This window comes from Aquila chrysaetos, chromosome 1 (genome assembly GCF_900496995.4).
Source record: "Aquila chrysaetos chrysaetos chromosome 1, bAquChr1.4, whole genome shotgun sequence".
Classification (NCBI taxonomy): domain Eukaryota; kingdom Metazoa; phylum Chordata; class Aves; order Accipitriformes; family Accipitridae; genus Aquila; species Aquila chrysaetos.
The window spans coordinates 70,220,570-70,248,370 of NC_044004.1; the positions used below are offsets into that span (position 1 = coordinate 70,220,570).

General features: G+C 37.6%; 1 protein-coding gene across 14 annotated transcripts in view; it reads left to right on the top strand.

The window, feature by feature from the left end:
* Positions 1-27,801, top strand: part of INPP4B (inositol polyphosphate-4-phosphatase type II B) — a 391,067-nt gene that overhangs the window by 194,852 nt on the left and 168,414 nt on the right. For all 14 annotated transcript variants that reach the window (XM_030016394.2, XM_030016386.2, XM_041123453.1 and 11 more), the window contains 2 exons: positions 18,048-18,098; positions 21,437-21,516. In XM_030016394.2, coding sequence (XP_029872254.1) covers positions 18,048-18,098; positions 21,437-21,516 — 131 coding nt within the window. The remainder of the gene's footprint in view (positions 1-18,047; positions 18,099-21,436; positions 21,517-27,801) is intronic.

Consider the following 27,801-nt stretch of genomic DNA (forward strand, 5'->3'; position numbering starts at 1 on the left):
GCCACAGGGCAACCTTTAGCTGTGCCCTGCACACAAGAGGAATTATCTTGCCAGATGATTCATGGGTTGCCAGCAGAGAAGGATTTATAAAGAATGTGTTGGGACTGTTTGTTATCAGTGGAGGATGTGGGAAATTTGGGGGAGAAAAAAGTGAGAGGAAAAAATATTGCTGTTAATACAATTGAACTGCGTAACTGGAAGCAGCTTTTGTTGTTGCTCTTCTATATGCAGGCACTGCTGGAAACAAACTGAGCCTGTGCTCAGGAAGTGTGGTTTTCTTAAATGATATCCATTAGGTACTGGTGCTTATCTTTATAGAGAAATGTTTTCAAGACAAAATGATGGTTAGTCTGCAGATTTTCTTTTTCTTGGAAAGAATAGCTCTACTGAGATGACACTGTCTCTATTTCTTAGATGAAATGAAACAAGAATAGTAGCTCTGCTCTCGAGAGATCTTTAGCATCTGTAACACAGTAGATTAACAAAAGGTTAAAAACATGAATAATTCTTTGTCATTTTAAAGGGCGTTTTTTAGCAGGGAAAAAAAATCTTCAAGACTTAACTTTTTGAACCCTTTTTTTCTGAAGTTTATTTTATTTGGTTGTTGATGGTAGCTGTAGTACTGGCAGGAGATCTCTTGAGTGTAGGTACTTGTCAAGTGAAGTGCATGACTATAAAATGATCTTCAATCCACACAGGAACACAGAATGATTAATAGGAGGTCTTTGGCCACAGAACTAATGATGCTAATGGTGATGTTGACGCTTCCAGCTGCTGCTTCTTAACATTGTCTTTGGAAGAACTAAGTTTGTTTGAATATAAATTATGGAGTACTAGTATTTTTAAGTAGAAACTGAAGTTAGAAGTAAAATAGGCTCTGTCATTTGGATAATCCATGGCAGTAACAAACTGATGCACCAAAAAGTAGTCCTGATGTGTCCTTCAGCAGCAGTGGGTCTTTTCCAAAGGCTTCTACCAGCTGTGTTTACAAATAAAACTACAAAAGGGGAAAAGGTAATATTTTTTTATGAAGGGATTTCTTTACATATGTTTCCTTTTTTTATGCCTACAATATAAAATAGGGTAATACGTTTTTCTTTTGTTTTACACGTCAGTTGTAAAACTTCATAATAAACTATGTGAAAAGAAAACTTCTGCAGCAAACTTCAGTGTTAAATTCTTGGTAGTGAAGAATGGGAAAGAGTGGAAGTTTGGCATAGCGGCTCAGGAAACTTTCTGTTCGGGGGAGTGCATAAATCCTGGCAAATTGCTTCTGGTGTGTGATCCTTACTGGTACTGTCAAGGCTGAGATCTAAGTATCAGCTTCCCTCTGCAGGGGCTTGCAGCTCTCTGTGCTTATCTCACTGTTGAGGGAAGGAAAATCATTCTCTCTTCTAGGGGAAAAAGACCCCAGGAAGTAGATACACTGCAGTTGGCATATGAGTTTTGAAGAAAAGCAGGGTCTGGGTGTTTTCTGGGTATCATGGAATCTGAATTGATTGTCTCTTGACAGAGGCTGAAAGTACCATTCTTTGTGTCGTCTTGTGAGCGATGGTGAGATATTAAGTGAGCTGCTGTTTCAGGAACTGCATGTTTCACTGTGTGCTAGCATTTCCTGTACACAGTTGTCATGGCAAGAAATTGTTAAGTGCTGGGAACAAAGATGCTATGTAGGAAAAGACATTAACAGCTGAATTAAATCGTGATGGTAGAAACAAATATCATCATGACAGAAATGAAAGGACATGGGGAGCAGAGTAGTGGCATCTGGGATTTACGGTATGGACTCCAGTAGCCTAGGTCCTCAGTTCTGGAGGGCAAGAGTGTTTAGTTTTGAATAGGTGTTAGATGGCTTTCCGGAGATGAATGTAGATCAGAAAAGAATTTCCATGAGGTCACAGATAAAAGGCTTCTACGTCTTACATACTTGCTATTTCACACGATGAGTGGGCTTCCCCTCTCCTCACAGAGGTCTGGAATTTTTTCACTCATGTTTGTTAGACATTCTTCATTAATTTCATTCAAGGGGTCTTTGTTTCTTCTCTCGTATACAAGGAAGATGGCAAGTATTATTAACTCAGAGCAACCTTGAGATTTCTTGGGATTTTGGGGGACCTTCATAAGCCCTTAAACTGTCCCTCTTGAGATATATGCAGTTGTGGATTGCTCACAGGTTTATGGAGTGATGATGATGTAGACAGTGGTGCATAATTCACTGCCTTTCTGTGCCATGATCTCTGTGTTAGGAGGATGAGAATTTTAAGCTGCAGTGTTTAAATCAGACCTGTCACGCACATTTTGTTAATCCAAATATTATCTTGAGCTGAAGCCTCACATGCGATTTGAATCAATGCTGGGCTTTCCTTATAAAAGAATATTCAGCTATTATTTTTAAATATGGACTTTCAAGTAAGTCCAAGTATGTTTTAGTTTTTGCAGGGAGTGATGTACTGAAGATCTTTAATGTTGGTTTTATTCCACTCTGATCTTCTCAAAAACAAGAGATATGGAATTTAATAAAGTGCTTTTTATTAACTGCTCTGCGATGATGCTTATGCTGACAAGTTTGGAGTTTAGGTTCTTGCAACAGTATTAAAATCAGTATTATTTCAAGATCTTTAGGGCTTAAAACTGAGCAGAGTGACTTCGTGAAATCACAGAATGCAATAGCAAGAAATTAACCTCTTTTAGACTGTCCACTGGAGGTGTATAAATAAACAATTTGTATACTCTGCTTCAACCTCTCATTTTCATTCTTGTACCTCTGAGTAAAGACAATTTCTTATGATGCTTACATTTATGTGCAAATAAAAGAAACTGTAGTAAATTTTAGCAAATATGAATGGGAATATTTATTTTGCTTTTGCTGATTTTTTTCTTCAGTTAAATTCTTAGCCCATTGGATTTTTAAAATATTTTTGCATTAATGAAGTTTAGTTATTCAAAATACTGAAAAGCATTTTGACTCCTTTTATTCTTTCTTTAGAGAAATTCACTGTGTATAAACGATATAATAAATCTAGGCATGCTTTATGAGCGGTTTTAAGATGGGGAGAAGTTTCAGTATTCATTTTAAACAAGTTCTGATGATATTGGTACGGTGCAAAATAATCACCAAGTTGGGGAATACATGTGAAGATGGGATTTTTCAGTCTTCAAAAAATGTAATAACCTGTTATATAGGCAGTTTCAAATCATATTTATAAAATGTCTGTTTCCCCCCCTTAAGTTATACTCGCTTTCTGTTACATTATGTATATTCTCATAAAGTATCATTTATCATTAAGCTAGTTTTTTTTCCTTCAGACTAATCCACTGCCTGTAAAACTGAAAAATGCTTTCCTGAATCTGGACCTTTCTCTCCTCTCCTTTTTATCCCATTTCTCAGGTTCCTCAACTTTAGTTTGGAATACAAATAGCTTTTTGTGCCCTATTTCTCTAGTAAATTTACCAATCCTATATCCACATTTCTTTGTGGTCTTTAGTTAAAAAATTGTTTTGGGAATTGTTGGGAAAAAGCCATTGACTAATACAATATTTAACACAACCCATAATATAACACAATTAAGTATTTGTTCTTGCATTCTAGTAATTCATTAGTAATTTAAAATGATCTGACATGAGCAATAAATAAAATGGAGTATTATTCAAAAATACCATATCACTTGGTGAGACCGACTAAATTTGTAATATCAAAATAAGCTAGTCCCATGCATACATACGCATTTCAAGTAGTTGATGCTAGAAGAGCAAGTATGACACACAAGTCTTATAACTACTCTAACTTGACTGATTCTGAATTTAATTTTCTATGTATCCACTTTCTTGTCAACTGTTTTATCCTCTTCTCATTTGTTCCACTCATATGTGGAATAAATTACAGACATGAAGCAGAGTTCATCCCAATACCTCCAGTATTCATTGCCCTCATTACATTCTCGTATTCTTTTTCTGTCATTTGTAAATGTAGCTGCTATTGTTCTAGATAAGCATCCTGACTGCTTCCCTGTAGCATAAGAAATAAAAGTAATAAATTTGGGGGAGGGGGTGTTTGTGGGTGGTTTTGGTTTGGGCTTTTGGGGTTTTATTTTGGGGGTTTGCTTCCAAATGAAATTGTACAATTCAGTTGCTGGATTTTTTAACATTGGAAATTGCATGGGCTTTATTAGAAAACTAGGCACATGAGCCTTGACATTCATGCTAAATTAGTTCATGTCTTGATATGCTTACTAGAATCAGTTAGATAAAGATTCATGCATTTTATCCAGTGGGGTTTTGTATTGCTTCTAATTTTTGTTTAAAGGGCCCATCTGCAAGATGACTGAGTTTGGGCAACTACTATAATAATCACGTTGGATGCAGAGGGTCTGTAATCATTTATACAGAATTTATTGTATAAGTTGGAAGATGCTCTATGAATACAACATTATTTCACTTATAAGCTGTTCTTTGGTGCATATATCTTTTTCACTTTCAGATATGAGTTGTGGAAGAGGAAACCTCTAAACATTAATTTTCTAGAACTACCACCATCCTGTCAGCATATAGGACGCTGTGCAATTCAGGGCACTATATCACAACCTGTCCTCTAGCTGAAGAGATTACCATACTTTTACATGTATAACTACCATCCATATAATTCATCTTATATTAAAATGCTTTTCTTTTATAAATAATTATTCCCTGTGTCAGGGGACAAGATACTACTTGAGTGTTGGGGGGAAGGAGTGAGGAGAAATTGTAGGCTGCTCTATACTTGGATAAAGCAAAAATGGACACCACTTCACTATGCTAAAGCCTGTATTTGCTAAGCTTTGCTGTATTACTTGTGCTTGAGTGTAACTAGTGCCATTCCTGTGAAGCTGATGAATTAAAATTATTTTGATATGTAAGGCTACTAATGTAGCCTTTTTGGAAGTATAGCCTATGTGCTGTTTATTAAGTAGATAGAATCTCCTACTTGTTTTCAAAAGTCCTTCTCAAGATGTTGCAGTATCTGTAGTCAGCCATTAAGTTATGCAAATTTACATCATCTATGGCAAGATATATCTGTTCCTTTGATTTATTTAGACAGAAATCAAATCTATGTCATAGAATCTACCTGACATAAAATCATTCCTGCTAAAATGTGCATGTGCTTTTTTTATCCCCTACTCTTGTTGTATACTCACTTTCTAGTGAATTTCTAATATTAAATTTGATCTCTCTGAGAACTATTAATGATTTAAAATGCAGGTATATTCTGTAAGCTAGTTTACCTAGACCTGGACCCAAATTCAATAGAATCTCTGTCCTGGTTTTGCCTGGGATATGGTTAATTTTCTTTCTTGTAGCTGTGTATAGTGTTATGTTTTGGGTTCAGTATGGGAAGAATGTTGATAACACACTGACGTACACCTCCCCAGACCAACTTGACTTGTAATGAGTTGACTGGTTTTGGAAGAAGACTAGCTAAGGGCGTTTACTGACAGAGTATTTTTAAAACTGGAGTTTCTGTTCAGTGGCACTGAAATACATGACTTCTTGAAATTTCCAATTCCCATTCCTGGTGTCAATTTGTATGTATCCTGAGATATGATACTGACTGTAAATCTCTGCATCCTACAGTATTTCATGTCATTTGCTGAGGAAGTGAAGGGTGAGTCAGCAAGCACTGTCATCTTAGCAGAGCACTGTTGGAACCAACAAAGGATGCGATAGTGAAAAATTATGCTGTGCATCAGAAGGGAAAGAGCAGCGTGTAAAATATGAAAGGGGGGAAAGCTGTCACTGGAGTTTGTGCTATAACTTTCCTATCTCCTGGTTGTGGCAACTTCATTTAATAAGCTTTGGTGTTGTGGCTGACATTTGGGTATCTCACAGAAAATATGTCTGGTGGGCTAGAATGGAGATGGCTTGGCTTTGAAACATCAGAAAAGATCACAGAAAGAGTGTCTGTTTTCTTACATAATTTATGGCAAATTGGGGGTGGTCTAAGGGTCTATAGGAGTAGGTAGCCTTCTGTTAGACAAGCAGATATGATGGAGGAAACAAGTTTTCAGGAGCACAAGCTTTCCTGAGTTCCTGAAGGAGACTTCATGTGCCAAAAAAAGTTGTCTGGTTTTTTCCATCCCATACCAGCTTATCTAATAACAGATACAGTCTTTCCCAGAAAACATTACCTTGCTGAATTTCCAAATAAGAAGTTGCAAGATAAAAGCAAGAAAGAATCTATAAATGACTTCTAGAAACAGAAGCATAGTCAAATTTCAGATCTAAATGTCTCTGCTAAGAATACTGCTCCTAATATTTTCTGTTTATTTGCTGATAAAGCATGATAGAAACAATCTCAGAAAATTAACTTTTTCTAAAACTGAAAAGCGGTAATCTATTATCTTTTTTTTTTATGTAGTGAAAATATTTAAATATATTTGGTGTTTAATCTGAGCCTTGGGATCTTTTTGCATCATCAGTATGTAAATTCTGAAAGAAACAAGTAATTACTTAAAAATATTTACCTAATGTCTTTATTCACACTTTGTGATTCATAAGAATCAGAATTTAATTACTTACCACAGGCAGCCATGACTATCAAGTTTCCTGACCCTACTTACCAGTCCATAGCTTATTTGGTTTTAACTGAGAGTTCTGCAAGAGCTTGATCATGCTTATAGAAAAGGATTACCATGTCTTGAAGATTGCAGTTATGCTTTAAAAAAAAAAAAAAAAAGGCAAGGTAATGGATAAAAACAGGGTTTATCTTAATATGGCAATTAAGCACAGTGACACATAGTCAGGTAAGGAAAGCCAGTCTTTCTGTAAAATGGTTTTGAGATCAAAGTCATGTGCATTTTATATGGAAGTGACTATGAATATAATTTCACTGGTAAAACAATGAAATACTCTTAACATAAACTTGTCTCTGTTACAACTTTGAGAAGTAAAGGAACAGTGTGATGTCTGCTTTTTGCCTTGTCTTGTAGGTACAAAACTACGTTTAGGTTGCTGTGGAGTAAAATAGGCCCACGGTATTACATGCTGCGAGTGATACCTACTTCTTGCCTTTAAAGCAGAAACTAATTTAGATAGTGAGAGGGACATCTGTCTTGAAATCACTTCTGAAGGCAGCAGTGAATTTCTTTAATAAATAAATAAATAAAAACCCTTTCAGTTTCTCATCTCAGAAGAGAGAGACCTTGTGCAAAGGTCAGAGCACTATCAAAGATTGTCTGTTTGTTTAAAGATGGCTGACCGGTAGGTTACTTGTTTGAGTATTTATGTACTTAAGAACTTAATTCCAGTTATGGAGGTTTAACTGTTTTAGTCCAAGAACAAAATGCTTTCTCAAATGAAAAAATGAATTTGTACATCTTTTTTTTGTAGATAGTTTTGGAAATGTTTATATTTGGACAGTTGGGGATGTTTATATTTGGACAGTTGGGAATGTTTATTTTCCCACGAACTTCCGGAGGTTCCTGTGAGAAAATTCCTTGCCCTCCTCAAGCATGGATTTTTAGCAATACGGATGAAGCATGTGGGAGCCTTGGACACAATAGTCATTCTCATGATAGTACTGCAGTTCTACAGGTTGGAAGGGCCATTATCTAGGGAAGTACAGCTATAAGCTTGCTAAAACAGACTTCTATTAATAGATAGATCCTGTCTACTAAGGCAAAGAAAATAGAGCTCATAGCATGCCCGAAAAAAATTATGTACTCCCTCTCATCTGTCTAACCTATATTTATGCCTTCTACCACAGTAAATCTGATGAGCAATTTTGCCCAGATTTCCCCAAACCAGAAGTGAATTACCATCTGTTAGGTAATACCACCACCAGACCTTAGCCTCCAATATTTTTTTAAACGTTATCACAAACTGTCATAAGAACAAAAGAAAAATCCTTATTGACAAATCTTATTTTCCCTGCTTTTCTGGAAATATATGTAAGAGTCCTTCAAGCTTCCACTTACTGGGGAAAACTTCGGTGTGTGCAGAAAGCTCCCAATCTCCTAAGGGAAAAGGGGTTGCCAGCTGAGAGAATTCTTTAACCATGGAGCAGCTTCAAGGCACTCAGTCTGGAATAATAGAAATGGGATGAAAACCAGTAGCCTCCAAGTGCATGACCCTATATTTTCTACTAACGTGAACTTTTTGGATGAACTAAGACTTCATGCATTGGAAACAAAATACATGAAGGGCAACGCAGGCAAATTAGTTGATCAAAGGGTGACTGAGCAGCAGATCTAATACAGCGGAGAAAGGCAAACAGGATTCCCAGACGAATCCAGGGAACTACATTTGAGTATACACAAGTTAGGCCTTTTCTGGAAAGCTGTCAGTAATGTAATCATTCATTTTCAAGAAAGATGAATTAGGACTGGAACAGGCAGGGTGATCTGGGGAATGGAGAGCCTATTGTATGACAGTGTATTGGAAAAGCTTGGCTTATTATTCTCAGAAAATGAAGTACGAGAGGGCATATGATTCCTTTCTTATGAATACATCAGGAGACCAGTATGAGGAACAGAAAATAATTACTTAGCTAAAAGACCATGTTGGCAGAAGAGCAAATGAGTATAAACTCTCCATGAATAATGCTGGGCTGCAAATTAGAAAATGACTCTGAACTATTATAGCAATCATTTTTTGGAATGACCTTCCAGTCAGAAGGATGGGAGAAGAAATTCAAATAATTTCAAGGTGTAGTTCAAAAATGCGTGAAGAGGGTTTGATTATGTGGTGTGTGTGACAGTAAAATATTGAAACAAATGATCTGGAGGTTCTTACAGCCCTGTGTTGCTAATACTTCTTTTTATTAAAATATCAGGCTCTTGATTGCTTTTCAAACTTTTGTGACCACTTTTGAGGGGAGTGGGGTTAGTCAGAAAATGTGTACTCTACACATATTCTTTCCTATGGTAGAGCTGAAGCAGCTTTCTCTGCTTCTTTCAACATGTCCTACAAATGTCCAGAATACTGACGGATGGGCACTGCTTGTAAATGTGGCACAGACTTTAGGGAAACGATGTTATTAATTTTAAGTCGTCACAGAAGTTCTTTCTGGTGGTGGTACTGCTGCAGCTGTGTGTAGCAGTAACTGCGGGGAAAATCCACTGCTGGAATTCCCTGAGGGGGACACCCATTGGGAAATGAAGAAGGTCAAGACTGACTGGCTGAGCAGAATTGCTCTGAAGTATTCACTTTAAAATTTAAAAACTCATTTAAAAAAGTTACCTTAAAACAAGGCAGGGGGGGGGGGGGACATGGACGGATGGTAAAATCTTTAACTTTCTTTTTGGGTAATCTTAAGTGAGTGAGTGGCTGCGTGGTGCTTAGTTGCTGGCTGGTTGCTTAGTTGCTGGCTGGGGTTCAACCATGACATTATGACAATTTTTTGCATCGATGGGAGCTGATAGTTGGTTAGTGCTATACCTCACATAAAAAATAACTGATTCAAAATACTGAACTTAAGGCCCCCAGCAGGCAATGCATTCAGGTATTGGCAGAGGCATAATATCAGCTTCTAGAGGGAACTTAGGTGGGGGGGGGTGTACTGGGGAAACGGCTGCTCCAGGTGCAGAGAGTTTTAAATTCTGAGTTCTCATTTTCAGCTGCTCCTGTGAGTCAGAAGGCTGAGGGATATTTTGTATGGAGTATTGAATGGTTTGGACTTGTTTAAGGAAGCAAGATTTTTTTTCCTGTGTTTAATATGTGAATAACCTTCTGCCATTTGATATCTGAATAACTTTCTGCCATTTGAGTAAATGTTGCAATCTGTCGAGGAGGTGGGAGTGTTGGAAATACCTATACTGGATGCAAATATAAACTTTGTTTCTTGTAAGTAACTGCCTCATCAGTGTAAATGGTGTCATGTTTAATTTACAGTAAGATTTCTGAAGAACTTAATGCAATTTTTATGGCAATAGATACAAGTTATGAAATGCAGATTTTAGCATACTCAAAAATAGACTGTTTATTCAGTAAAGAAAAAATGAGAATTTAAATTCATTTTGTCAAATATTCAGAGACAGTGCCACTTTTACTCAAGTTTTGATGCAGAAGATTGTGTTCTGGTAATTATATATTGCTGTTGAGCTCATCATGTGATCGGTCCAGCAATATTTGCCTTAATTTACGTTGTGCGTCATATACTGAAGTGAGACTGTGTTGACTGGCTGTTCATCAGACAACTGTATGTGCTTTTCACCACCCTTGGCTTGTATCCTCTCAAGTGTCCCCTGAAATAACTGGTTAGAGTACAAGTTCTTTCCTTGGCTTCTCTAGCATGGTTTTTTGGCACAGGTTCTCTGATTGTCCTATGGAAATGAGATTCCCCTCCCCATCCAGCTGCCTCAGGCCCTGTGAGCAGTGCTGAATACTTCATTTTAGGAAGGCATTTTTCCCTGAAATTCCAGCTTGAACTGCTGCTTCAGGGGAGCAAGATCCTCAAACAGGCAGACTGAGACGTTGCCAGATCAGTCATGTTTTGCTCAAGCTATAGGAACAGCTAGATGGTGGGGAGGGGGAAGTGTGAGAGAAAAGCCTGTATATTTCTTTCTACATCCTATTTTCTTAATCATTCTGGAGTGAGTATTCTTTGGGATGTAATTTGTCAGAACATCTGGGTTTCCCTGGCTGCAGTTAACTGCTTTTTTTGGTTTGTGGAGTCTGTCTCAATGACCTTTGGATAGTGGAATTGTACTAACCAGCCTGAGGTATTCAGATTTGAGCAAGTAACAACTCCCCATTGGCTGGCCCATATAAATGAATAGCCAAAAACATTTAGGAATGCTCCATCAGTAGCTTGCTGACAGAAGCTAGAATTTGCCTTTTGTGACTTTTATTTCACAGTGAAAGCAAGCAGGGAAGAGCAGGCTTCACAAGCACTTTGAAGGGGATTTTTACTCTTCAGATTTTGTGGATAGTTCCTAGTATGCAACAGACTTTAAAGGGGTGATTCTCAGAAATTACGATGGGGGTGGGGGGGAAGAGCAACCAGCCTGTTGGCTGATTGTAGTGACTAAGGACTTCATTACATTATATAAAAATTATAACTGAGGAAATGCCTAGCATATTCAATAGCTATTTAAGACTACAGAAGGTTTCTTCACATGGTTGGGCTTTGTTCAAAAGAACTGAGAGATGGAGGAAAAAGCCTGTGTTTCATTATTTCACTACCAGTGGTCATTATAATGATTGCAAACGCTTGACCTCTGAAAAAAACAGGTTGACTAATAAGCAACCAACCAACCTGTAATGTGATGCTGCCTCTGTCAGTCAGCACTTACCACTGTGGGGGACTCTGAGCGGGTGAGCGATGCGTCGCTTCCCTGTCGCGGCTAGATGTGTTGCAGCTGAGAACGGATGGTCTTTCAGACCATGCAATGCTTGAACCATCACTGGTAGGTGTTTCTTCATGGGTGCAACCTGCGTGCACTGGAACCGCGGTGCAAAGGTCATCTTTTGCTAGCAGCTGTTCACAAAGGGAGTGACGATGATCTCGTCGTGCAAAACAGCAATGCTTTGCAGCATAGGTCTGCATTAACTCTTAGCCGAGAGTTGACTGGGTGCAGCAATACACGGCTTTTTCTTCTCCCTGCAAAGCAATGTGCTGCAGCAACTGATACTGACATAGTATCTGTACCCCGAGTTTCAGTAAAGAGCAAATTAATTACTAGTAGCAGAAGAGCATCTATTTTTAATGATGCTAAGCCTCAAATGTTAATTATCTCTAATTTATAAAGACCATTTTTCTTTGTCACTTTTAATCTCTCACATAACGTTACAGTTGACAGATCTTTCTCAGTGGAGGAAAAAAGCTGTTTCAAATAGGTTAAAAAAATTGAATCTAGTGCTCCTGCTGTGTACTACATTAACAAGGTAAACAGTTTCTTCCTTCCATTTTTTTCATTGCATACGCTGAAAACATATTAAAGATTATTTAGATTTATATGGATAGATTTGACAGCTTTTTCATATTTACGTTGACTCCAAGAGATAAATCAAGCTTAGGATTTTGCCTTCAAGGATTAGTTATTTATCATATGAATAGCTGTGGAAGAGAATAGACCTAGATATGAGGAGGCTGTTATAACTGTGTTTCAAATGTGTGATTTTTCAGCTCTGCATGTTTCATTCTTGGAGCATACTGGGGAAGAAGCTGTGTATGTGACCTTAGTGCTTTGTGGGGGAAAGACCATTAACAGGAGCTGCCTTTTTTCCTCCTAGCACATCTTCAGTATGGTCAGTTCTTGGTTATGTTTGGTAATTTGCAGACTGAGTGTCAGCAGCTGAAGCTGTGAGCCGTGCTGAGTCAGGCCTTGTACCCAAGCTGTAACCTGCTCCTGGAATCTGAGCTGCAGTGGGCCATTGTATGGATACGGTTGGTATCGTTTTGTGTAGAGGCACAGTGCAAGGTAGTACAGCTCTCGTATGGCTGGCAATTATGCTGAGTTAATAAGCCTTGCTGGATCTGATCTGACCCTCTGTAGCATGTTCCAAAGCACTCATAATGTATAGATTTTTCTGTTACTTGGTCTATTCCAGCTTCCGTTTGGATGTTGCAGAGAGATGGCATGTTTTTTTGTGATGCACTCGACACAGAGTGAGTTCCTAAGTAATGTGTTATTTCTGAACTGTGGGTTTGAGTTTTTTTGAAGGCAATTCTGATCATATGCCCAAGCTGTAAAAATAAACAAACAAAACTGTAGTTGTAATCAAATACTCGAGGCTTTTGTGTTTTTCTGCTCATTATTCATACACTTAGTTATGTACCTACATAAGCTGTTAAATTCTGTTAACCTCAGTCTTTGCTCAGGGGGATCTCTTAGTGCTTATCTTGTACCATGAGTTGGTACTCTTTTCTAGAAAGTGTACGAAGATGCAGCCTGCACAGAGGAGAGAAAGATATTCAGTTGTAGAGAAGTTGGAAAGAAAAACAGTTTGTGATGATTCTTAGAGACTGAGAAGTTCCTATTTTCTGTTATCCTCATATTATTTCTTGAAAAGTGTTGCCCGGAGGTAGTAGATAGTCTCAGTGCTGCACAAACGAATGATTCTGACTCCACACTCTGCTAGAGAGTCACAATCAAACACTGCCTGTAAAAAGTATCCAGCCGTACGCAGATACGCCTGCCCTTCTGTTTGACCCTTTCAGATAAGTAAACAGCTGAAACTGTCACTTGGTATACAGCAAATAATAGGGGCATACATATAGTAGGGAAAGTCCCACTTTCCCTACTGTAGATAGGGAAATATATATATATATATAAATATTTTAGAATTTTTGTTTTATATTTTATTGATATATTGTATAGTAAACATTATATATGTTATAGCACTGCAAAAGCGTTGCAGTAAAGTTGATGTAGCTTATGTTCCCTTTACTTGTTTTCATCTTTAATTTAATTTTATCATTTGTTACTGTCTCTGCATAACAACTTTCCCAGTGGAACTGTAAGCCCTGCAATACCATATGCGTGCCTATCAGGAAAAGATTTTCTTTTTTGCTTTATATGGACTCATAGAAATAATTATGCACTGAAGGGTGGAAAATGACTGTATTGGCATTGTCCTTCATCCAATAAGCAGGTATCCAACAAAGTATTGATGGAAGTGTTTTACTTTGCTGACTATGCTATGTTGATTGAACTATTTAGCAAATTGTTAATCTATACGATGAAAATAAATAGCTGGTAAATGTACAGCGTCTCATCAATATCTTCTTTTAAAAATGAATTTGCTGCATGTACTGGAATGGGATCTATCCTATAAAAGCTGATCGATGTTGTTGCAGAACCCAGTAACAATTTCAGCATTTTCAGCTCGTCCACCACGTATACGTGAGGGCACAACTTTTTTGACTGGAAAGTTACATGAAATATAGTTACTCCCCAAGTCTGATGGGTGGTGCTGTGTGGCTGGCAGGCAGGCGGTGGTGGTGAGGATGAGGACTGACTGTCCATAGCAGCTGTCTGTGGAATTGTGGTGGTTGTGTTAGCAGAGGTCAGTGCTTCTTTCCTGTGCAAAAGGGCCTGGGGGGGGACAGAAAGGTGCACATGGTCACTGTGCCAGAGCGCCTCCAGGTAACGTAAAGGTAAAACTGTCTGCATCTCTTGTGTTCTTACACCGCTGCCAGAATTATACTGAGGGAGTGAAATTGTGAATGCCTTCCTAGAAGGTGCTATATTGAAAGAGTATAAGTCAATTTTTCAGTGACTACTTTCAGTAGTTTTTCTTATCATATGCTTTGCCTGATGTGGTGTGTACCTAGGTATTGTGAGATGCCGGGAGCGTATAGCAGTGGTGACAGAATAGTGCATTTGAGCAGCTGACAGCAATAAGTACTGGGAAGTCGTTGGAAGCCACTAGTGATTTGATGAGGTAAATCTAGAGTAACTGAGAAAAGGATCTAGCATTATTTCTTTGCAAAAGTTAAGTGCTTTCCGAACATGGCCTTTGATCATAAACTGAAATGCAAACGCTTTAATTAAGGGCAAGCACAAAAGTTTCAGTGATGGTAATGATTCAGTCTTCTGAACTTTGACCATGTGTGTGGATGTGGCTTAGACTGCCATGAATGACTGAAAGAAATGTTCTTTTTAATCATATAAAGCTGCCTTATACTAAAGGACAGTTAATTAAAGCTGAATTTAGCATTTATGCCTAGAGAAATTTGACACTTGGATATGTCTGTGATAAATGCACTAGAAAGTGTAAGGATAGTTACTCATTGCATATTCTTCTGTATGAAATTTAAAGAAAACAAAATGTATCATGAGTATCCACTCCAGTGCACTAGTGTTCTTCCTGGTACAACAAGCTGTGGTGTATACAAGATAGCTGTATTATTTTACAAACTAAATCGCTGGAATGAATACTCATCATAAACATTTTTGCATTTGACCTAGGTTACAAGCTGTCTGTCTTTCTTACTTTTCTGATCTCTTCATACATCTCTTGTCTGGGAAGGTAAGGCTGTAATGTGTGTTACTCCAGGGAAGTTCAGCCTTACCCCAATTCTGAATAAACTCACCATTCAGAGGTTTGCATTTTGCTCAGGAAAACTTAGAGCAAATAGTGAGAAAACTGAAATTCTAACAGAATAATGGATGCTTGAGGTTAAAATCTGCCTTTTTGCTTGCATTTATGTTTTGTAGTTGTTTTAGAATACTACTGGGGCCATTAGGCAAAAGTTGGTTTATGATAAGGTTTTAGAAAGTACAGCAGTTTGTTTAATCAGGTAATGTACTGGGAGAATATTTGCTCTTTCAAATGCTTTGTATTTCTCTTTTTTTTTATTTCCTTTTTTTTTCCCCTCTTTCATTTTGTGGATTGGGACTAGAGCTGAGTTCTTGTGTTTTATATTTGGTTGTGAACTGTCTGACTTTGTAATGATGCTTGCCTGGGCCTATGTGGACATCTGATAATGGGACTGATAATTGCAGTATTCTGAGAGTTTAAGCATGTTTGGGAACTCAACCAATAGACAGCATGAAAGGGACCAGACTACAGCTCGCATATATGCATGTACATACACATATACAACTTCTCTTTTTAATCAATATTTTAAAACTGTTTCTAAAAAAAAAAAAAAAAAAAAATTGCACACACTTGCATCAAAAAATCCAGTTTCCTTTCAAAAGAAATATATTTCAGAGAGAAGAGAGGCACAGTCTAATGCCAGTCCCAGTGAATGCAGTATTTATATACATTTGGCTGCATGACTACTGGTTATAAAGTGGTTAAAACCAAATGAAAACAAACAAACAAAAAAATATGTAGCTGAATAAAAAAGTATTTTAGAGCTGAAAACTGAAGTCTGTGGATACTTCTTCTCCTTTCATTGTGACACTAATGAAATTGAACTTGGAACTGCAAACAAGCAACAGAATTCTTTTCCTTATTTAACTCCATTTGGAATTACAAATTGTGTTTTTGTTACATGGAAGGCTTGTACTGTAGGTTTGTCAGGTTTTGGCATCCCTTTCCACTTTGCTGCTGGGTCAGAAAAACAGAAATATGTTCTCCTGAATTGAGACTTTATCCAGCAAAAAAAGGAATGAATATTCTATGATTCTAAGTGTATGTTTGATTCCATTGATTTCAATAATCATAAAAGATACTTGGGCTTCCTCTTGCTTTAAAGCACAGCTTAGTATCATGGAAAAACAATTACACGTGTTTTTAAAATACTTGCTGAACTGCTTCTGGGTTACAAATGCATCTTCCTATAAATCAATGATGAAGAGGAAGGGTAATTCTTAAATTATGTTCATGTTTCTTGAATAAATATCCATAATAATTTAGAAAATGTCAATACCTTACTTCCATGTTGGGCCAGATGTTACCTGTTTGAGGCTAGCATATAGACCAGCTTTTTAGCATCTTAAAATGACATTGAATTTTTGGCCTGGCATCGATACCCCTTCTTTCTGTTAAGAAACAGATCTGCTGTAAGTTATTTCCCCCATTTCCCCAGCCCCCAAAAGGGTAAGACAGGTATCACCAACAAGGAAATATCAGTAATTTTATTTTCATTTGTGACTTGAAGTATTTACAGATAAACTCTAGATATGAATTTTGTGTTAAAAATTTTGTACTAGTATTCTGTAGAAAGCCAAATGCCTCAGAGTTGCTATTGCTCTATTAGTGGAAAAAATCCAAATGTAAAATTACATCCAAATTAGGAGTCCCACAGATTTCTAAAGTATGTTGGCCTTCATTAAATTAATTATAGTATTTCTTTCCTGTAGTCAGGCTTTTGTGGAAAAAAAATTGTTCTCGCTGTAGAGAATCAAGGGATAAGAGCTGACTGAGAAAAGCTGTGGTTCTACTTTGTCATGTCTCTGTGGTAGATTTTTGGTTGGCCCATTCTAAAACATGTTGTATTTAGCATAACAGACAAGTAACATTCTCTTTGTTTTAAAGGAGGGTTTTCTTTTTGTATAGTAAGTTGCAGCTAGAATAGAAGAATTGAGGGACACATTTGAGGGACACATTTGAGGGCATGGGACAAAATGAGTCTTTTGCTGACAGATTTGCAAAGTAAGTTGGGAGTTTTACTTTGAAATCAAGCCAAAAAATTGTCCTTAGGGGGCCGTGCTGTAAATGGATCTGTTATTTAGGCTAGGTAATCGAACAGATGTGAATGCTCAGTACATGCCTCCCTCGTGCGTTGCTGAAGCTGGCATCCTTTTCCCAGCAAGGTGATCCGATGGGCTGTTTTGGTTCAGGCAGACCATGTTAGAGGGGTGTTACAGAGGTTTTCTTACACTTTTTCTGTCTCATTTTTACTCTTTAATCAGTTCTCTGTTCTCAACCAACATTCAACAATAAATTATATAGACACTAAATCGTTCCTCCCCCCCCCGCCCCAACCTGTACTGTATTGTGGGAAATATAGAAGTAAGAGGAAGTCAGGTTGTCCCATACTTTTTCTTGTGAAATGAAAGTAGTTGTGTGTAACAGCAGGTCCACCCTACAGAAAACACAGGGACAACTAGAGGTCCCATGTAGGGGAGAATACAGGGACTTCCCTTCTGTGAATGCCTACAAATATCTGTCACCTCAAAGGTGCTCAGGAAGTGGTAGGAGACAGGGCCATACGTTGTGTGAGATTGGGGATCAGGATGTCCGCTACGGATCAGCTGGCAAAGGCAAATACTTATTTGGAGAAAATACTTTTTAATGTGCTGTGTTCTTTCATTTGTGGTTGAAAAGTTTGGTCCCAGATAACAGCTCTAGATGAAGAATTCTGGCATTCAAGTTAGAGCCAAAGAGTCTGATTTTAGGAAACGAACAACTGAGCACAGCCTTTCCCCCTTTAGAGAATCAGGAAAGTTCAGAATGATAAATGGGTAGTGGTGAGAGACTTTCTCCACAGGAACCAGAAGATGTTGTGCTTAAGTTATTAGTTGTTATTAAATTATATAGATCTCCCTTTAAATTTATCTCCAACATGTAGAAAGTATGAGGAAAAAAAGCATGACCACTTCTCCCATTCTTTTTGGAAATTAACAACAAAAAAAGTAATGTTTCTTTTCCTTTTTTTTTTCTTTCTCTCTCAGGTCCGCACCAGTGTCCTACCTGATCACAAGGAACCAAGAGCAGATGTTGGAGTAAGCAATTTTTATTCATTAATTGATTTTTTTTTTTCACCTCATCAGCAGACACAGACATCCAATGAAGAGAAATGGTGTTCTGCCTAACTGCTAAACAGGAGCTGGGTTAAATGAATAAAAAATCAAGGCAGGAGTAATAGTCTCAGTGACTGATGTAATCCTATTCACATATTTCTTGAAAATCCTTTTCAACTGAAATTATCCTGAGGCAAGCACAACTATCTAGACTTCCTGCTACTGCCATACAAGCAGTCTGGATGAGATTGAGAGCTTGGAATCGTACTGCCTCAATGAGCCTGGGCAGTCGCCTTCTGGTTTTCCTGTGCAGAGCATAAAAAGTTCTGCTGTAGGATTTGCCTTTGGGTTCACTTTAAGAAATTACACTGGTGACAAATGGAGGACTTATTTTTCTGTGTTGGTCTATAGAACTTTTGGCAAAGATACTGGGATGTCATTTCTGGGTGTGAGAAGGCTAGAATCTCCCAGATAATACGGACACCTCATGGGAGTGGGAAACGTTGGTCCTGCTAGAGCTGAATAAAAGACCAAACACCATGTGGTGCAGGTACCAGACCTATGTATGCAAACATTTAAAATAACTGGATTTTAAAATTTTTAGCCTAAAGTGTTGACTTTCCTGCATTACCAGGGCTTCCTTGGCATAGTTTCCAGGACTTTAGCTAGTGTTTGAAAAAATCTGTAGTTTGGCAGCAAATTCAGTCTTAGTGAAATAATTGATGTGTTTCAACTTTTCATATGGCTATTATAGAGACTTTTCTCTTTGCCTAGCTGAGATTATTTATCGAACTACTCAACACACATATCTTAAGATTTATAATCGTAAGTAGCCCACTAGCAAAATTACAGAGGGATATTACTCTATAATTAGCATTACAGCAGCAGTTCTGTTTAAAGCCTACTTTTCAAGCCTCTCCAAGTCACGTGCAAAGTTAGATTGGTTTGCAGACTGCCACTTCAGGTGCCAGGGTAGACTATTTGTATCTAAATCAGTACGAAAAAAGTATTCTGCAGCACTGTTTGAAATTAGACCCCCTGAACATTAGCATAACTTTCTTCATTTGGGTCATGGGACCTTCCACAATTTTATTTAATTTTACAAATAACTCTGAACTGCATTGTCAGGCAAAGAAAATCTTACTCTAAATAAGTATAAAAATATGAAAAAGACAAATAAGTAGAATTTTTTAAGCCCATAAAATTATTCACCTTTAATTTCATGACCCTGGAGAACTAGATATGACACTCAGAGGTGGTTAGTGGGTACAATGACCAAAGCTCCTAGATTGTATAAGAGAGCAGTGTGATTGCTTCTTAGCCCTGATCATGAGGACTCTGACTTAACGGTTCTTAAATGGATTTATAGTTTTATTGTGCTGCAGAAAGAAGCACCAAGTGACCCAACCTATATCAGTTTCATTCTAAATATCCCTCTCCCTCTTTCCAAATGGTAAGGATGCAAATACAAGCGCTCAAATGCCATGAAATGCCAGAATAAAGGCTGCTATATAGATGTTGTGCTGTGGAATGTGTTCTTATTGTACCAAGAAAGATATGGTCTTGTAGGAAGATAAATAATCTGAGCTAACCATGCCACCACAGAGTTTTAGTGAATAAACACTGTCATGTTGACTGATCTCAAGGAAGACAGAACTGTCAGTGTGTTCACTCTAGCAAGGCTGTGCATCACCCTGTGTCACACCTGTACGTATTTCCTTGTGAAAGTACATGTTTCATTTTGGCATTGAAAACTAACCATGATCTTTGCTTGTATGGCCGCGGTATTTTTTCTCTATATATTTCCTACAGGCCTTTTTTCTTCCTTATTTCCTGTTCAGCACTTCCCAAATCCACTGTTTCCCTAGCCTTCCCTAGGCTCTCAGCTTGCGTCTTTTTTCCTCTGCTGCTTAAGTGCCAACGAAAGCACAGGAAATCTAAGCCTGTGTCATTGATAGGAATAACCAATGACTTAGTTTACCAAATTGGAGATCAGTGTTGTTGCTTACCTAAATTGAGAATTGTGAGTTGAACTGTACATTTTATATGCAAGAAAACCTATCTTATTGTAGAGCTTTATTGTTAGTGTTCAAACACTCACTATCCAGCTGGTCTTCCTGAAAGAGCACAGGCTGCACAGTTGTTTTTTTTTACCAGAGGAAGTTACACTTCTCAGCAGCAACAAATTCTCTCCTCTTTTTCCACGAACAGTAAAGTCGCTCTCTGCATGCAGCCTGTGTTGACTCAGAGCAACTTGATTCTACTTTAATGTGTATATCCGAGAACATATATAATTTAGCCTGGAGTTTTACTTTGCCATTCCAACAGTAGAGTAAAATTAGTATAATGTAATAAAAACAAACTTTGTGTACTTAATGTTTTCTTGCAAAAATTTAACATAATCTTATGATCTCATTATAATTTATTCAGAGCAAGAGATATTGAGTTGTATATTTGGAAGATAAATGGATAGATGATGGCTGTAGTCCATTGTTCCCACGGCAAGAATACTACTGTTGGCCAAGTTGGCCAAATGAGATTTTAGCAATGCGCGGCAGAATATGAGCAGAGGTTAAAAAAATAACCAAAATGCAAAAGATGCGTTTATTTTCCTCTGCACTATTTTCTTCATGATGTGTGAAGGTGATTTTGATAGAAGGAAAAGATACAGTGGCATAGCTGAATTTAACTTTAGACGTTCTAGTTTCATTAGCATGTTTCTCTGCACTTGTACTGCAATAAATAAGGCCACCTTACAATGAAAATAAAGGAAACAAGTACTTACAAACACTGCCGTAAACTAGAGGAATATAACATTTCCATTAATAAAATTGTGCTGAACTCAGTGTAGAAATACCTTCTTAGAAAGTACATTCATATTTGGAATACATAGATAATAGTGCCTAAGGCTTGGGGAAAAACCATAGCAACAACAACTTTTCTAAAACACTGAAAACTTAGCATTTCTCGTAATCTAGAAATTGTAAATATAGGAAGAAGATGCAAATGCTTGTACTGCACAAAAATTTTCCTTGTGGGTGTACATTTTACAACCTGTTATTTTGTCGGGTTGTCAGACTGCTCTTAATGAAAAAGAGAGAGGTTCCTGCCTGTAAAACCAGAGGTTAATAATTTACTGATAATCATGCTACAGGTGCATAAAAAATTTCTACTGGATAGTGTGTCGAACTAGTATACTGGAATGTAATATTTTTCTAGGTACCAAAGAAAGATTTCCAAGTGTGCGACCAAAAAAAGTAACAATTAAAACTTAAAAAATTAATAGAGATGTTATCTTCTCTTTCTGCTTTGTTTTGTAGCGAAGCTTCCTGGGCTGTACAACTTTTAGAGTAGGAGACTTGGTAAAGTCAAAGGAGCAACAGTTGACCCTTACCCTCAGGTAAGTGTTTTCCTCTGTTGTAAACCATGTTGAATTAATAACCCACAGCATTTCGTGTCCAAAGAAGTGCAGCAAAGCTGGTGAAGTGTCTAGAGAACAAGTCCTGTGAAGAGCAGCTGAGGGAACTGGAGTTGTTTAGCCTGGAGAAAAGGAGGCTGAGGGAAGACCTTATCACTCTCTACAGCTACCTGAAAGGAGGTTGTAGTGAGGTGGGGGTCGGTCTCCTCTCCCAAGTAACAAGCAATAGGATGAGATGAAATGGCCTCAAGTTGTGCCAGGGGAGGTTTAGCCTGGATATTAGGAAAAAATTTTTCACTGAAAAGGTTGTCAAGCACTGGAACAGGCTGCTCCGGGAAGGGGTTGAGTCACCATCCGTGGAGGTATTTAAAAGACGTTTAGATGTGGTGCTTAGGGACATGGTTTAGTGGTGGACTTGGCAGTGTTAGGTTTACAGTTGGACTCCGATCTTAAAGGTCTTTTCCAACCTAAGTGATTCTATGATTTTATGATTGCTGCTTGACTGTGTTTGAAACTCTGTATTACTTCAGGTATATTAGATGTCAACTTGAAGTGCTTCTATTTCTACCATGCACAAAGTCAAAATGAAATACCAATTCTTTAAGCTGGAGCTTGCCATGTGTCAGATTAGGAAAGTTCAGTGATTTTTTGGTATGATAACCTATGGAAGAATTTCAGGGAACTTGAAGTAAGGGATGTTCTTCAAAGTTTCCTTTAAGAAGGAGCATAAGGTTCTCAGTTTCATTTGGTGTGTGTGGTTTAAAGAATTAACACTGTGTAGTTTGCTGGTTTGGTTACTAGGCTTATTTAAAGGTGGTGGACCTAATGACTCGAGGCTTCTGTCATGTGAAATTGGTTGCAGTCTCCTAAACTCATTGTTACAGGCAGCCAAACTCAAATGGCGGTGGGAGAGTGATGTACAACTCTAATTAGTGACACAGGGTACAGATCTGCAGGATAGTCAGAGCCAGTGTTCAAAAACTAGGGCTGGGCTGAACAGATATTTCTTAAAGCTGTGCACTGAAGAAAAAATTCACCCTTGATCCTGACTTGCATGGCTTAAGATGAATCAAGATACAAATCAAAACTTTTTGAAGGTTAGGGGGAAGCCTTTTAGGTGGTGATTTTCAGAATGAATTCATGGGACGTTACATAGCACAGGGATTTTGTTGAGCTGATTTTTGCAAGCACAATGGAGGCTTATTTGGGATTAGTGGGGTAGGTACAGGTAAACTTCACAAAGCAACTGCCCAAACTCACCATGTTTCTACATAGGCAAAATTTGGGGAGGAAAGAAGCTGTGACTAGGAAAACTGAGACATTGGTGTATGTTCTGCCTGCGATACTGTGTATAGGTGCTGTAGAAAAGTTGTGTTACATTCTTTATGCTGTGCATGTGAAGCCAGCCTTGATTTGGCTGAAGGCCCAAATTACGACCCATTCAGCGATGCTGTGGTACTGTCACTATGTCAAGGACGCTGCATTTTTTTGGAACGGAAAATTCTTGAAGTATTTTGGTTTTATTACTGCACCTGCCTTCCTATTATAACAACAGTAGTTACATATGTGTGTGTAGTTTACAGCGCAAAGTTAACAAAATGCCTTGATTTTAATTTCTCGCAAACACAGAAAATGCCATGCCTAACAAGCAGATAACTTTGTTTTCTAACAAGCAAAACAGATCAGATAAAATGTGAACTGACTGTTCTTTATGGAAATGTATGGCTAGATAAACAAATACCAACTTAGTATTTGTAAGAGTCTGTTCTTACAGAATTTCAAGTTGTCTCAAGTTCTTTGGGACAAACCTTGTCTCTCTGATTGACGTATTGAAAACTTGATCTGAAAGAATGCCTCTGACAGGTGCCATAATAATTGGTAGAATGTAAATTTTCAGAAAACTGTGAAAAGAATAATTGCTTTGTATCTAATCCATCTAATTTGTAAACAAAAAGTTCAGATGGATAACTAATAAGGAATAGATGACAGATTGCCAGGTTAGTTTCAGCTGAACCTCTAAACCTTTTCAGATTTGCTTTTAATTAATATTTTTAGTCTTGTATGTCCTCTTTGCGCAGCTAACACTAGAAGACAAATATTATACCAATTCAAATGAATTTGCAGATACATTAAATGGTAGGTTGTAGTTGGTTGGGTTTTATTTTTTTTTTTTAAAGAAAAAAATCCTAACCTTTTAAATGTGGGATTGTTTCCTGATTATGGATATTCAGCTGCACAAAATCAGTAGAAATTCTCCACATTTCTTCAATGGCAGTTTAACCAGAACAGTCTAGTAATCTAAACTTACTTTCCTCTAATTGCCCTATTATATTAGTATCCCTCAGGAGGATAGGGGATATACCAAGGGCCCTGACAGAGCATGCAATTCTATTTAATTCTTGTTGATACACTTTGGGTGGAAGTTTACCAGGGAGTGCCTGTGATTGAGATACTCCATTGTTAGATCTGAAGTAGAGATTAAAGGATCCAGAAATAGCTCTGTGGTGTGCCCTGTAAATATTGGAGTAATTATAGAATCTGGTTACTTTTTCACTTTTTTTTTTTTCAGTTGTTATGTCTTGTAATTGTCTTTCTTAGGTACAATGTAACAATATAAAGTGTTCTTAAAGGAATATACTAGTATTCTTCTCAGTTGTGGAGGGCTGGCATACATCTACAATTCCTTACTGTTGACAAACTATGCTCTATTTTTTCCCTTTCCCCACCATTATACCTTTAATAGTGATTAGGGACACAAGTTACAAAACCTCTGCAAAAGAAGTTTTTATTTTGATTGTCCTTTCTTCTCTATAAAGGTCCCCTGAACTGATGGCTGAGTGTTTACTGTTCATATGTGCACCTATATCTAATCATCAAAACCTGAACGGGTCAATTTGTAGAATTGCTTCAATGCTGACCAAGTACACAGCTGATGTTGGCAGAGGAATTTAGTAACTAGAGACTTGGGATTGCAGTTTCCAATATGAAATTTATAAAAATAGAAATTCCTTCTATAGGCTTGAATGTTTCATTTTGTAATGGTAATGCAATGCCACTTGCTTCCAGCTTTCTCATAGGGTTGTGATGATGAACAGGATAAAATGGACTATTGAATAAAACAAAAGCCATATTCAGTAGCAGAATGTTTCTTAATATTGACTATATGTTGCAGTGTATCCAATTTAAAAAAAAACAAACAAGCATACATCCTTTTTTCTTTGTAAATAAGAGTTAGGTATGCTGATTGCTGTTTTAGTAATTAATGCTGATTTTTTTTTTTTTTTTTTTTTTTTTTTTAGTTTATTTACATTTTAAGTTCAGTCTAGAGGATCTTTTTGCCATGCCTTTCTTTTAAGAACAGCGTAATGTGTTTCTTTGCTTGGTTGAGGTCTTATGGCCATTTGTAAAGGGCTAGCAATTAGTACTTCCATTAGCTGTTTGCCCTGTTTTCAGGAAGGTCCTCTTTAGCTTGGGTGATTTTGGTATGATTTCCAGTAAGTTACACTTAAGAAGCAGCAAAGGAAAAAGATAATAGTGCTCTTTTGTGCTCTCTGTGAAAATAAGGTCCATCTGTCTGAGATGCTCCTTTTAGTAGGCAGTACAAAAGTGTAAGTAGGCTACTTCAATATGAAACTAGGGTAATATCAATACCACTCGGATCCTTTGGCCCCTGTGAGCAGGAACTTTGTAGTGATGGAGCTAACCACACAAAAACAAGAGCTAGGATGTAGTGCATAAATTATACAGATTATCTGAGAGAATGTGCCTGTGGATGTCTGTCAGTCAGGTACTATACAGAATTTCTTTAAACATGTGGCTGTATTTGACCTCTAGGACAATATCTATCAATCTGCTTGTTTTAGCTGTCTTATTTTCATTAATCTTGGGCAGGACTGAACCTATTTCCTTTAAATAAAGGAAATAAACCATAGTTATTTTGGAAAGTTCAAAAAAATAACTCCAAGACTCCATTAAAGAAATGGAAGTCTCCCAGCTTCCCTCCCTCCTAACACTGTCCTCCAAGCATCTTGTTCAGTGGGCCAGAAGACACGTAACTGCACTTCAGTAATAGTTACATTCCCATTGTTTAACTAACTACAGAGAATTTGAAAGTGGCACACTAATTTTTGCAGTCATTTATGTACATATAACTTCTTTAGAAAATGATGACTATAAAATACTATATATTTAGCTGCTTTTCCCTATTAGAATTCAGTAAAATTCAGTAAAAAAGTCTGCCCTCAACTAGTTTTACTTGGTCTCCATCCTGAAATTGTTTCTTGGCTGCTTCATGTCATGTCATCCACCCCAGGAAGCAGGTGAACAACATCCTGGCTTTATAAGCCAGGCAAACCTCCTCTACAGTTGAGGTGAAACTTGTTTTCACGTGAAGCTTAATCAACAGTACATTGAAATAATGAAAACTGAGAAGGAATTGAACAGTGCAAAACTTTGTTTATTTACCTTAGAATGTTATTTATCACTGGACTTGTTTAAAAATGGTATTAGTTGCAATAGGCTCCACTGTGAATTCACAGAGTAAATATTTCTATGCAAGTACAATAGTTTTGTGCTTGCATATTTCAAAATATATTGCAGCAGTGGAGAAAATGATTTTATGACAATATGTATGTTAGTCTGTACTAATGGCATTTATTGTGTATTATGCATTGGAGAAAGGGGCTGCCCGCTAGACTGAAAGTCATGCGGTTTGCTTTTCAGGCAGGCAGTTACTTTGTCATTTATAATTAACATAGCTATGCAAATACACACTCTGCTTCTCTTTCTTTGTGTTCTTGAGTCTTTTTTTTTTTTTTTGGAAGAAAGGTATGGCCATGGGAACCAATTAGTGGGCCTAAATTTGCATATTCAACACGCAGCAATGAAACTTGATGAGAACAGCATTGGAGGCAAATGGCTGCTATTCTCAGTCCATCTAGCTCACTTGCTTTTCCACTGCTAGCTTGTTACCTTCTTTCTCTCTGGATGCCTGGGTCAACCTTTTATCACCAGAAGTATTAAGGCGGGCACATATTCCTGCTGCTCAGGATGGTGCTGACTAGCTCCTTCCCTCTTTCCATTTGAGGGAACTTATACTGACCTGGTGATCCTTAAGGACTTGGGATGGTAAGGAAATGCATACGTATAATAAACTTTAAATCAATATTAGAAGCATTAGTAAGTAATTGTGGTTTTAAACCTGAGCAGATTTCATGACTGCTTCAAAAGTCTCTGGGGTTGGCTCAGTGAGTAGAACAATATTGCTTTTAACGCTGATAGAAGGATTTTTTTTTTTTTTTTTTTTTTTTTTTTTAATTTCAAAACATACTGTTTCACTCAGAATCACCTCCACAAGGTTCATCAGAAGATGGGTCATTGGTGACTCCAGCTTAAGTGAATGCAGACTGTCACAGGATTATGGCTGTGGTAGGTGGAGTAAGCACCGCAGTATGTAGTCACGTTGGACTAAATGGTTAGGGATAGACCGAAACATTGCCAGCTTTGCTGCTGAAGCCTGCATCCTATGACACTGGATTCTAAATCTGGTTTAGAAATCACTCTTCTAACACTTTGTCTCCTTTTCATTGGTCGTATTGCAAATGCAGATGCTCTGTGGACAGATAGGTGATTGGTGCTCCTTGTCCCAGGCTGCTAAAAAAAAAAAAAATCAGCAATTTTCCAACTCCATAAGCCAGCTAGAGTTTGAGCCTTATGTGGGCTTCTTCACATCGACACTTTTTTTGTTGTTGTTCTTGGTGTATTCGCCATGCCCACTGTCCCTATGCAGGTTTGTCAAGGTGCAATCCTTTGTCCTGTGGGTCTACAGTATCTCTTGTCTCGTGACTGCAAGCAATTTGATGCAGGGACAGTCTTCACTGCACCATGTGAGTGCAGAGTGCACTTTTCAGCTTTATTAAACTACAGCAAATAAGCAGATTCTATCCTAATGCATTATGAAGTACCCTAAAACCAATTAATTATTCTCCTGACGCTCTGTTGAACAGTGTGTATGTGTGAGATTGTCTCTTCCTGTCTGTCCAGGCAAATGGCGTGAAGTGTGTACATACGTGTGTGTGTGCACAATACTGTTTCTGTTAGTGCAAAGTAAAATAATGTAGATTTTTATTTTCTTTAAGTGTGATTGCTAGGGTTTTTTTTTATTTTTCCCACTGCATCACTTCTGTTTCTCACTTTTAATTTTCTTTCAAACGAAATTTTAATCTCATGATGTTGCTTGAAAGTTTTAAATGCATGACATGTCTGTTG